A 12,918-nucleotide genomic window follows, 5' to 3' on the forward strand; every position below is an offset into this window, starting at 1 on the left:
GGTAGAGATGAAGACTCAAATATGTTTGTGATGTGATGTTATTGTGTTCATCTGATGTCACAGAATCTTCCAGACCCAGCTTAGCCTCCATCACCTCGCTCCCCTCCCCAGAGTCCCCCAGCGTCTGTCTCCAATGCACCCTGAGAAAGGGGTCGCCCGTGGCGGGGTGGGGGGGGTTTGCCACACTTGCCCAGGCTTCAGGCCGTACCAGGGCCCCTTGTGCTTCCCAAACAAGGCCACGCTGTGAGCAGGCACGCTGGGTACAGATGTGCAAGGCCCGCCCTGTGCCAACTGCAGCTGGGCCCAGGGTCGACGCCCCCCACCCCGGGGCCCCCAGCCAGCTGTCGCCTCAGGCGGGCGCCCAAGCCACCTCCCCTCCACACTGGCTCTGACAAACAACTCGGCGGAGGCTCCTGGGCTCTAACAAACGCCTTGCAGAGCAGCTGGGGAAGGATAAAGTTCTGGAGCCCCTGCCCCTCAGCCTGCTCTCCTGGCTCCGGACTTGGGAGTCTTGGAAGGGCACCACAGCCTGGGACTGACGGCAGGTGCGGCTCCATGGGGTGGCCAGCAGGCAGCCCATGTCCCCCGAACCTCCCTCCAAAGGCTCTCCCTGCCTCCCTGACGTCAGCCCCCATCTTCCCAGGGAATCCAGGGGGCAGGGAAGTCCTCCCCTGCATGGACCTCTCTGGCTCCAGCTGACTCTTGCCCCTCTGCAATCAATGCCATAGGAGCTTCAAACGACAGATAGCCAGCAAAGCCCCCTTGGAGCAGAGGCCTGGGTGGATCCTGGGGGATGAGAAGGAATCAGACCTGCCCCACCTCAGTGACAGATAAACAGCAACGATGAGCCCTGGGGTGCAAGGTACAGGTGGCTCCTAGGAGGAAGAGCTTGGGCCACCTGGAGGACCCAGGATGGCTTCCGGGAGGGCCTGAGCTGGGTTTGAAGCACTCAGGTGGGCGGGAGTGTGAGTGGGCCCTCCAGGGTTTCACAGTGCAGGGACGGGACGCAGGGGCAGGGATGTCGCAACTAACACTGAGCAGGCCCAGAGGAGTTATGTAAACCGGGTCCCTGTGAGAGCAGGTGACAGCAAGGTGACCGACACCCTCTCCTAGGACCCACCCCCATAGGAAGGGGTGGGAGATTCACTTCCTTGAAGCCCAAACTCCCTGCCATCCTGAACTCAGCTAGGGTTGACCCGCTAGGCCTGGTGTTCCCAGGTGAAAAGCAGGGCTCCCTGTGCTCAAGCTTCACCTGGCCTTTCCCAAGCTGCCCCCCCACCCCCCACCAAGCCCTGCAGCTCCCTGAATTCACTCCCCTGAGAATAGTGACCCTCACACCTTTGTAAATCCTGAACCCCACCCACCCCCAGGTCCTAGTCATCTCCACACACCAATCAAATCCAGAACTGCCCAGCTGCCCTAACTCCTAAGGGAGGGTTACCCCAAGCCTCAAACGAGACCTTAAATTTGCCCACCCTGCTTCCACCCTTGGCCCCTGAGAAGCCGACCACCCCACCCAGCCTGAGGGCAGAGCACCAGCTCAAATGACCACCCATGTCCACAGCCAGGGAGCCACCAGCACTGGCTATCTTTAGCCCTGGCCTCACTCCCCAGCCCCTCTGGGCAAAGATCAGTGGGTGACTCCTTGCCCAGAGCCAGCGACCCAGAGGGAACTTCAGGGTTCTTGTTCAAACCTCTATTTTGCAAGTGAGAAATGTGAGGCCCAAGGGGCAAGGGCTCACACAGAGCCACACAGCCAGCAGATGTCTCTGTTCTGGGCCTTGAAACATTCCTGGCCTGGGGGACAAGCAGCCATGGGGGCTCCCAGCCCTGTTCTGGGGAACCCCTCAGTTCAGCTTCTCTGGCAGGTGAGGGTAGACTTGGTCCTGGGCCCGTTCCCAGCTGGCACCCCGGCCCTCTCCCAGCAGGCTCCCCGGCCCTCTCCCAGCTGCTCCCCTGCCCTCTCCCAGCATGCACCCCTGCCCTCTCCCAGCTGTTCCCCCGCCCTCTCCCAGCATGCTCCCGGCCCTCTCCCAGCATGCTCCTGGCCCTCTCCCAACATGCTCCCAGCCCGCTCCCAGCATGCACCCCTACCCTCTTTCAGCTGCTCCCCTGCCCTCTCCCAGCTGCTCCCCTGCCCTCTCCCAGCATGCACCCCTGCCCTCTCCCAGCAGGCTCCCCGACCCTCTCCCAGCTCCTCCCCTGCCCTCTCCCAGCATGCTCTTTGGCCCTCTCCCAGCATGCACCCCTGCCCTCTCCCAGCATGCTCTTCGGCCCTCTCCCAGCTGCTCCCAGGCCCTGGCCAGCGGGCTGTCAGAGTTTTCCAAAGGAGGCCCCTTCCGCCAGAGGTTCCATTCCAGCCGCAGAGGCTGTGGTGGGTACCCTCCGTGCTTTCTGAGGCGTCAGGTGTGGACAAGCAGGAAGAGGCCTGGGCCCTCCCAGCCCCTGTCTAGGCCCACCTGGCCCCTTTCCTAGCAGAGCTGAGACCCTGACCTCACTCCCCACAGCCATGCCCATTCCTGTGGCCTCCTCTGGCCCCCATCCCCATCTGTCACTCACTGGGGCTGGTCTGCAGAAGCCACAGAGCCGTGGCGCAGCTCTCTCTCCCTGCCTCCTTGGCCCTGCCCAGTGAGGGGACACTTGCCAGGGTCATTTCATTCTCCTCTTCTACTACGCTCAGACACAGCCACCAAAGCAGCTTATTCTAGACTTAGCAGACCTGAGCGGGGAAGGCCTCAGGTGCAACCCAGTCAGGGCATTTAGAGCCCTTTGGTCAGGAAGTCCTCCCTTGGATCTAACCACTGCCCCCAGGCTGTCGACATAATTAAGGCCCTCCTGTCACCGGCCCCTGGCCTGTAAAAGGAATTGCTAAGGATGCCCTTCAAGTCCCTTGCAGTTTTTGGAATCAGACAAGTATGGGTCTGAATCCACTCCCAAAGCTGGATGGCCTTGGGCAAATCACCCAACTTCTCTGAGCCTCAACTGCTTCATCTGTGAAAGGGGCACAGTGACACCAGCTGCCTTACAGGGTTGTTACAGGCACCCACAAGCCATCTACAAATGGCCAGGCCTGGAGCTTGCCACTCAGCCAGGCACGGTCGACACTTTGATCGAGGTGCCCAAATCAAAGCCAGTCTGCTCTGCTCCCACATTAAACCCTGCAGATACCACTCTCCTCACAAGAAGCTTCTAGAGATCCCACTTGCCTTGACATTCAAGGTTTCCCAGAGCCTGGGCACAATCTAATGACAGCTCCCACCCCAACCTTAAGTGTTACCAAGGACCTAAGGTATACCCCTGCCCCTCCTTCCTCTCCCCCACGGTCCACACCCACACGCTCCCTCTTCCAAGAAGCCTTCCGTGACCTCGCCAGCCCACACTGACGCTCTTCTCAAGTTCCCCTAGCCCAGAAATTCAGCTCTTGACATTTTCCACCTGGCAGCCACCGTTCCATTTTCACAAGCTCCCTAAGGCCAAGGGCCACCCTCACTCACCAGCTGCCTGCTGAAATTCTGGACACACTGCTCAAACTGCTCATCCTTTGTCTCATCCGCCTTCCCCAATTTCTGGAGGACCTGCCAAGGCAGAGGGAGAAACAAAGTGTGTTACTCTGAGAAGAGAAGTAGCCAAACCAAGAGGGCCCTGTCACCAATACCACAGACCCCTCCCCACCCCAGCCAGGGTCGGGTCTGGGAGGCCCATGGCCAATATCACCCAGCCAGCCCAGGGCACCGGGACCATCAGAGGTCTTGTGGCTGCTGTGACCCCCAAGGGCAGGACTGAGACCCTCTTCATCCTCTACACAGGGCTCACCCATCAGTCAAGAGGAGGAACTTAGGACAGACTTGCTGTAGTAACCGAAACAGCAGTATGAGGGGTCGGGCGCCCCTCCTAGCTGAACTTACACTGCACCCCTGGGTGCTCCGCCCCCACCCTGGCAGCTGAACATGAGGGGGCCAGTAGGGGCAGCCCCACCTCCCCACATGACTCCTTTTCCTGGGCCCAAGGCTCATAAATACCAGACGGAGGGGCAGGGAAGTGACCGCCCCAGGACCAGGAGGGCAGGGAGGGTGGCTGGGCGTCAGGCTCTTGCAGTCCCTGGGAGTCAGCTCCCAATCTGACCAGAGTTTCAGTTGTGACCCATTCTAGCCCATATCTAGACTCCCTCCCACCCCTGGCACTCACACTGGCACACGTGCATTCACACACACAGGCACACAAGGGCACACACACGTGGGCTCACGGCCACACACTCTACTCCCCAAATCCCAGAGGCAGACTCGCCCCTCTGTGAGTCACAGCTGTCCCTTCTCAGCTGTGTCAGCAGAGAGGGCATTGAGGACACAGATGGGGAGGTGGGTGGGTAAAGGCAGAGAGAGAGAGAGAGAGAGAGAGACCCAAGGCCGGGAGAGGGGGAAAGATCTAGAAAAAGAGGGAGCCGGACCAGGAGCCTGAGAGGAAGCCCTGGCCCACCAGGCTCTCCCAGACTCCCCTCTCCCAGCTTCTGTCCCTCCAATCCCAGAGTTCTCTATGGGCAGAGAGAGAGAGCGACAATAAAGAAGCAAGGAAGGGTGAGGGCAATGGGAAGACAGCAGAGGAAAACATGAGATGGGAGTACAGGAAGGGGATACTGAGGGAGACAGGAGGTGGGGTGTGCAGGGGTAGAGGGAGGCAAAGATGCCCCTCCACAGGCCTGGGCAGGCAAGCAAAAAGGACAACACCGAGATGATGGTCAGCAGAGACGGCGGCCAAGACCCAACAAGAATAACAAGTAAGCAGGTGGTAATGGGTGAGGGTGGCAGGTGGAGTAGACAAACAAGTGGGCCCCTGGCAGGGATGAGTACCAGATGGGGCTGGAATGCCAGGCCAGGGTCCTAGACCGAGGGATGCCCAGTCCCAGAACACAGCCTGGACCCTTCCCACCCCTGACTGACCCTAAGATGGCCTGTGCTGCCCCGCTCCCCCTCCCCCAGCTGCCCAGGAGCCAGGGCGAGGCCAGTCAGCTCTCAGACCCTCTCTCTCATCATGCAATGCATTCGGCCATCTCTTGCCAAACTCCCGCTCTGTGCCCAGCCCTGTTCATCTCTGCTGGGTCAGCAAATCATTCAGACGTGTGTCCAGTCCCAAGAGAGAGGGAGGTACAAGAGTCTGCGGGAGCCCAGGATGGAGATCCTATCCAGGCCGGGCAATCAAGGAAGACTTCCAGGGGGAAGTGGCAGCTCAGACGGAGGGGAGAGCTTGCAGCAAAGGCGAGGAGGACCAGAAAGATGAGGTCCGTTACCAGGGAATTTCAAGTCGCTCAAGATGACTAGAGGTCGTAAAGGATGGAGAGGAAAGGTGAGAGTGGCAGGTGCGGGGGCAGCGGTGCACACTGGGGAGCAGCCCGCCAACAACTTTGTGCTACAACAGTCAGGACACTCCATGGGCGAAGTGCAGCTGGATGCCAAGGGCCAACACGGGACTGAGAGGAGAAAAGCAAAACCACGAGCAGGAAAACGGGCACTTTGGGACTTCCCTGGCAGTCCCGTGGTTAAGACTCCGCGCTTCCAATGCATGGCGGGAGTGCAGGTTCGATCCCTGGTCAGGGAACTAAGATCCCACATGCCGCACAGCGTGGCCAAGAAAAGAGTTTTAAAAAGAAGAAGAAAGTAAAAGAAAGAAAACGGGCACTTCCCTCAATCCACAGGCTCCCCATCCCCCTGGCAGCCACATCCGGCTGGCCCCATGGGAACAGGGTGGAGCTGTGGGGATGCCCAGCCCACTCGACACTGAGCACAAGTAGGTGACTCACCCCATCAACGCCCACCCCACAGCCCCACCACCTCCAGAGAGAGAAATGGACCACCAGGTGGGAAAGAACCTGCAGAAGTCAGCAGGGGCCACTGGAGCAAACCATCAGGCAGGAGAACTGGAAAGTGAGCCTGTCCACCCCCTGCCTCTCCTTCTCCCTGAGGAGATGCCCTCCATCAGTGGAGTCACCAGTGCCCGCCCGGCTATCAGGGCTCCTGAGAACACCAAGGCCCCGATGTACACACAGACATGCACACCTGGCCCCAAGCATCCAACACAGCTGTGGGTTTCCCCCAGCCAGCGGAAGCCACCAGAGAGAGCTTCAGGCCTCGAGAAAGAGGCCAGCCATGGTGAGACTACGCCAGGTGGTGAGAAGAACCCTGAGAAAAGGGACTCTGACCATCTCTCTCAACCTCAAGTGCCTTGTCGGAAAATAAAAAGGACGTTAGCAGGCTTCCCTGGTGGCGCTGTTGTTAAGAATCCATCTGCCAATGCAGGGGACACGGGTTCGAGCCCTGGTCCAGGAAGATCCCACATGCCGCGGAGCAACTAAGCCCGCAAGTCACAACTACTGAAGCCCGTGCGCCTAGAGCCCGTGCTTCGCAACAAAAGAAGCCACCGCAATGAGAAGCCCACGCACCTCAACGAAGAGTAGTCCCCGCTCGCCACAACTAGAGAAAGCCCGTGTGCAGCAACAAAGACCCAATGCAACCAAGTAATTAATTAATTTTTTTTTAATAAAGGACATTGGCGCCCACCTTAAGGCTCATGTCTGTAAAACGTCTCTGTACCTGGCCCATAGTAGGTACCCAAGTACAGGTGATCCCCTAAAAGACTTTCAGAACAGCCTTCACACAGTTGATGGCTGGACCTGACACGAACCCACCCTCCCAGTCCAGACAGATGGCATCCCAAGATATCAGACACTTGCACACACTCTGTACCTGAATGCAAGGGCATGCATGTGCACACAGCAGACTCCTATTCATCCTCCAAAACCTTGCTCAGGCGACACCTCCTCTGTGAAGCTGCCCCTGCCCTTTCCCTCCTCCATCCCACTCTGTACCACTTAGGGCCTGTACCAACTCTCCTCATTGCCTGAGTGTCTGCCTCTGGCCTTGCCCAAGCCTGCACAGCCTGAGATCGAGGACAGTGTCCAGCCCTCTCTGTGTCCCCAGCTCCGTTACAGGGCTGGGCACAGGGTGGACACACAACTCCTTCTCATCTGAGCTTTGAACTTTGAGATCAGAGTCTTGACCTTGAACAAAACAGTCCGCCTCTCAGTTTCCTGTTATGCAAAATGAGAGGGTCGTGTATGGAAAGTCCTCAGCCTGACACGCAGAGGGCTCACCATGAAGGTGGCTGTTAGGATCAGGGTGAGATCTGGCATTCACACGAATTTGAGGTCTGGTCTTGGGTAACGTGTGTTGGTTCCAGTAGGTCCCAGCCCTGCAAAGTCAGTGTGGAAGGCGGTGACCAGCACGGCTCCATGTGACCTCAGGCTAACTGCTTAACTCGCTACACCTCAGTGCCTGCCTCTGACACAGGAGTAACTGTACCCACGGCACCGTCGAGGCTCAGGGCACCGCCCAGTGAGTGTGTGCTGGCCTTGGCCTTGTTTATTGCTCACTGTACCCATCCCACTTTACAGACAAGGGGAGGAGGGCACACAGCCTGGGTCCTCGTCCTCAGGGGGAGCTCCCAGTGTGGCTACTGGGGGAAAAACAAGCTGGGCACCACCTGCCCCAGGCCAGGGACCAGGACAAAATTTGTTGCAGTAAAGCCCCACAGCACCGATGGCTATCCTGTTTGCCACCCTCCATAGCTGGGCCTCCTGCCACGCCCCACACACTGGGGAAGAGGCCTTTCTGACCAGCCTCTGGGGTGCCCAGACTGCACCCGATCACCCTGCCACCTAAAAGCCGCTGGGCCATGCCCGATCTGTCCCCACCCCCACAGAGGCCCCAGGGTAGCTCTGTCCAGCCCTCACACACACAAGCTCACAGCCCTCTCCTTGCCGAGAGGGGAGCCCCAGACTCTCCTGTGTCACGCTAAGCACACGCTCATCATGCATGTCTCCCCTGTAATAAACAAAGGGGAGCCTTTTTGACGATGCGACAGATGACACCAAGGTCGCAGTTGCTCAGCCCAAGCCCAGCGGTCCAGGAAGCCTTATCGGTGCCACCCCGTCTGCTCTCACCACATCCTCAGTGCAGCTAGATAGCAGAGGGTATGGAGAGCCTCGGAAGGACCAGCCCCGGGCAGGGCAGAAAAAGGGGAGCTGGTGGCAGAACGAACCTCCCCGACAGCGTCCATGGGTCAGCCTGTCCGGGCTGGGCTGTGACCCAGGGCCAGCGGCCCCTCCCTGGGTGGGGCAGGAGGCTCACAGGACACGGCTGAGTGCCTCTAAGTGCCAGGGCTCAGCGACAGCTTCCTGTGGCCGGGGTGCTGCAGGGGGAGGGGGGTGCCCCTTCCCCAGCCCCTCTCACGGCCCAGAGGCCTCGTCCGGGCCTTGCCAGGCCCCCTCGTCTCCTCCTGGATGGCCAGTGGCCCCAGGGGACAGACCAGCTGTGCCACACACCCGGCCACCAAACCCAGAAGAACAGAAAGGGCCCCCGGGGCCAGTCTCGTTCGAACTAGGGACAAATTATCGCTCACTGCCCACCGAGCACAGCACTTTACAGACACCACGGGCCCCCTCCTCACAGGTAAGTGTCCTTGGCTCCACGTGACATATGGCAGGCAAATCAGGACACACAGCCTAGGGCCTCACAGTCAGGAGTGAGCACAGGGCTGCTCCCAAGCTCCAGACTGGAGAAGGGGCACCCAGCAGACCTGGCCCCCTCCAAGCCACCCCAGCCCAGCCAACACAGTGCAGGGGAGCAAGCGTGCAGGCACTCACCCCTCGGCTGACCCCAGGGGCCCCGCTTGGACCCCTCCCTCCTCCCAGAGCGTGGCCCGCCCCCTGCATGTGTGGGACACATGCCCACATCTGAACATGTAGCACAGGGCTGGCAAGAAAAGCCCAGCCCAGGGGCCCAGGACAGAAGCCCTGGTCCCCAGGCTCTGGACCAGGCTAGAAAAGCCCTTCTAGAGACCAGCAGAGATGGAGGCCTCCTCCCGCCTCCCCCAGCACCCGGAGCCCTCACGCTCACACACACAGAGGAGCGTTCAGCTCCCCCGGGCACCCACCACCCAGCCGCTGAGACCCCAGCAGGCCTTCACCTTCCTCATCATCTCCTCTGGCACCTCCACGGCCACGGCCTCGGTTGAGGTTGGTCACGGAATGAGCTGCGCCCGGGCGGCTGGGCGTCACCACGGCACTTCCTCCTCTGGGCAGGGCCTGCGGTCCGGGGACCACAGCGACAGGATGCACGTCCTTGCAGCCTCACAGAGGCTCCCAGGCAGGCAGGGGCACACAGACAGACAGGCAGATGGGCAGGTGGAAGGCCAGGCTTTCCCAGGGGTCACACAGCAGGGACCCATTCGGATGGAGACACGCCAAGAGGCAAAAATGAAGAGGTGGCCATCAGAATTGGACCAAAGGCCACCTGGTGGCTGGAGCTGCCCCCTCCCAGGATATTCTGCCCCAACTTTCCACAGCCTCAGGGTCTCTGGCTCATTCCCCGACACCCTGGGGTGACCCCCTGACTCCTGCCCGACGGCTCCATCCTCTGTTCCAAACAGCGGGATGGGCCGGCTTCATGGTCCTCGAGCCCAGATGCTGCCCAGGCCCCCCGGGCCCCCTGTGATGGACGCCTGTCCCCACACTCCTCCCAACCCTCTAGTAACCTAGGAGCCAGGTGGGCAGGGCCTCAGCAGAGCAAGGAGGGAGAGGGGAGAGGTAAGCCCCAGCCCACCAGGCACGGCCACATTGCATAGGCCCCCTCCTGACTTCTAGTTTGAAATATAACCCACATAAATGGCAAAACAAGTTGAAAGAAGAGTACAACAGACTGCTCTCTGCCCTTCCCCAAACTCACCAATTGTTACCACAGGCCACAATTTTTCTCTCTTTCTCTCTATTGAAACAGTTTAGTTCGCTTGTTTGTACGTTAGCCCAACCACTGGAAAGTAGGCTGCAAACATCATGACCCTGTACCCCGAGTCCTTCACCCCTAATGACGTCGGCACATTTATGTCGGCACATTTCCAAGAATAAGAATGTTCTCCTAAATCCCCGTGGTACCATGGCACCCCCGATGTTTCCTCTTTACTTATTACTATTACCCAATATACGTCCATATACAAACATGCCTAGTTGTCCCCCAAATCTCCCTTAGGTCTGGGTTATTTGTTTTTTGATCTGGGATCCAAACACAGTTCATAGTTCACACATTGCTTTTTTTTTTTAATTGAAGTATAGTTGACTTACAATGTTGTGTTAATTTCTGCTGTACAGCAAAGTGATTCAGTTATACCAAAGTGGGGTCCACGGACCAGCGGCATCACAGCCCTTTGGGAGCCTGGCAGAAATACAGAATTTCAGGCTCCACCCTGGACCTGCTGGATTCGACGACGCATTTTAACAAGTCCCCTAGGGCTCTGTGTGCATTAAAGTCTGAGAAGCTCTGTGCCTCTCATCTTTGCCTGAACCAACTGTTATCGCGGGCTTCTATCACCTCCTCTATATTACCTGGCGTGCTATAAAGAAGTCCTTCCCCGGTCTTGCCTTTATGGGGATATTGTTATGGACTCTTGCCTCCGTTTTGCATTCAATGTGCTATAGTCTATTACCATCATTATTCTTTTTCACGCTCAAACTGTCCTAAATTCTGCCAGTGGGAGCCTGTGGACACGCCTCCACTAGTCTTTGAGCACTTCCTTGCTTCCTGACACTACGAGATGCTCCAGGCTCAGCGGGTCCCTGCCCCGGCCCTAGAATCAGCCATTCCTCCAAGAAGCCCAGGGTCCCTTTAGGGGAGAGGTGTGCTCACTGCTCCTGGGCGTCCGGTTCCTAGGTCTTTCTTTTCATCTCATGCCAGGCCTAGAGCTATGTATTCTCACCACCACTTTAGAGATGAGAAAAGGAAGGAATTTGGCCACAGGGCAAAGAAGGAGCAGAGCCAGGACGCCGTGGCTGAGCAAGTGTGGCCCAGATCTCGTCTGCTGTGGAAAGTGAGCTAGACTCAAGGCCCTGCAGCTGCCCACTGGGTCCGTCCCTGCCGAGGCCGAGGCCACACCACCCGGTGACTGAGCCCTGGGGATGCAGAGGCGATGGGCTCCTCCGACAGTCGACCCTAGCCCAGGGATGCCCTGCTGGCCTGGCCGAACCCTTCTTGGCACTGTGCAGCCATCTGGACCCCTTGGGCCTCTTCTTCCAGTGGGCCTTGGCACCCCCATTTCATGAATGGGAATGAGACAGCCTGGGACCTGGGACCCTTTGCTGCAATGCTTGCACCTGGACATACCTCTCCACGAGCAACAAAATATAAAGAAACTATATGGGACTAAAAGTAACTGTGTGCATGCACAGTTGGGGCAAAATTATGGACAAAAGATACAAAGAGACCAAAAAACCCAGCTGCCACTTTTGAAGAGCCTGGAGCAAAAGCAGGGGGTCGGGAGCAAAAGCAGGGTACTGCGCATGCCCCCTGCACACAGCACCACCAAGGGGGTGGACAAAGCACCTCAGCCACCCCTCCGGTCAGACCCCTGGACACACCTCTACCCTCACCCCATGTAAGGAACAAGCTCTCCCCCCTCAGGAAGCAAGCGAGCAAGGGAAGCTGTTGTGTGTTCTCGCTCCCACCAGCTGCAGCGGAGGGGCGGGGGGGAGGGCCCGTAAAGCCTTGCCTGAATTTCTGGTCTGGCCCCTAGTCAGTTTCTATTGCTCGCGGAAGGCCAAGAACCCCGGTCTGTATCAAGGAGACTGGGCCGGCCAGGACTGGACCCAGGGCTCCTGACTCCTGGGTCCTTTTCCCCGGCTGCCGCTCCTGGGCTGCAGCCCCTGCCCGCGGCGGGCTGGTGACTACACCGAGGCTGCCTCTCCCGCCGAGGGCCCGTGAACTCACTCACGCAGACGCATCAGGTACCTCTGCCTCCAGAACCACAGTGCTCACGCCCAAGGCTGGCGATCTGCTGGCCAGTGTGACACGGCTACAGCCCCAGAGCGGCCGCTGCACCCTGGCGTTGGGTGGGCACCAGGCAGAGAGCGGCTAGAACGAGGGGTCTGGCCTCGCTGGCCCGGCTGTGACCGGCAGCGGTGGGGAGCGGCTCAGGCTCCTGCCTGGGAGCAGAGCCCAGGGCCCGGAAAGCCGGTCCAGAGCACAGGGCTTCCAGAACGCATGGCAAGGGGCCCTCCAACAGCACTCCTCAGCCCTCCTGCGGTGCCAGGCTGGCCATACATCAGGCTCAGCCTGACGACTTCTCCAAAAGGCAATGACTTTTTAAGAAAGATAAATGTTAAAACGCCGGCCTTGGGCAAGAGCCAGGAACAACATTCCAACCCCAGAAGGCAAGAACGCCCCCCAACGCAGGCCCGTGTGCACACTCGCGTGTCCGCGTGCCGGTGCTCGCCCACGTGTCTGCACACAGCCCCACACACGCTCCCGGACACGGCTCCTGCCCCGGCCCTTCAGTCGCCTCCGGACACAGGAGGAAGGTGGCAGGAGGAACCACACGGAGGCCACAGAGCCAGGCAAGGAGCGGAGCGGAGGCCAGGAGACGGTGTGAAAGAAGAATCCGGAATGCAGAAGGGAGCTGGGGAGAAAACCAGAGAAAGGGAAAGCAACAGTCTCCCAGGGGGGGCAAGCCAGGCTCCAGGCCCGGGAAGGGCCACCTCTGGGCCGGCGGGTCTCAGGAGAGGGCGTCCCAACTCCAGCTCCCTCTCCCCAGCCCGGCACACACGCAGGGCTGCCCGCAAGAGACAGCCCCCTTCCCTGGTTCCTCTGTGCCCCCATCTTTGCTCGGCACCTCCGTCTCCCCAGGCTGGCTGGAGGAGGTGACAGGAGAGGCTGCCACCCGCCTTCCTTTCAGGGGAAGTCTGTGAGCTCAGCTCACACCCGGGGGGGGAGGGGGGTACCCCTCACCATCGGATGTCATCTCTCAGCCATGCACCCGCCCAGCCAAGCTCCCCATGGACTGCATCTGCCCCTCCTTCGAAGCTCCACAAAGATCATAGTGCAA

General features: G+C 59.3%; 1 protein-coding gene across 9 annotated transcripts in view; it reads right to left on the reverse strand.

Annotated features, from left to right (window-relative positions):
* Positions 1 to 12,918, reverse strand: part of BIN1 (bridging integrator 1) — a 55,358-nt gene that overhangs the window by 24,120 nt on the left and 18,320 nt on the right. For 8 of the 9 annotated variants that reach the window (XM_022590569.2, XM_022590578.2, XM_022590572.2 and 5 more), the window contains exon 2: positions 3,495 to 3,575. In XM_022590569.2, the coding sequence (XP_022446277.1) occupies positions 3,495 to 3,575 (81 nt within the window). Of the gene's footprint in view, positions 1 to 3,494; positions 3,576 to 9,015; positions 9,345 to 12,918 lie in introns of those variants that run through there. The other variant, XM_089916914.1, reaches the window with a different exon arrangement.

This window comes from Delphinapterus leucas, chromosome 8, assembly GCF_059928025.1.
Source record: "Delphinapterus leucas isolate spDelLeu-1000000601 "Yukka" chromosome 8, BTC_Dleu_Yukka2, whole genome shotgun sequence".
Classification (NCBI taxonomy): Eukaryota; Metazoa; Chordata; class Mammalia; order Artiodactyla; family Monodontidae; genus Delphinapterus; species Delphinapterus leucas.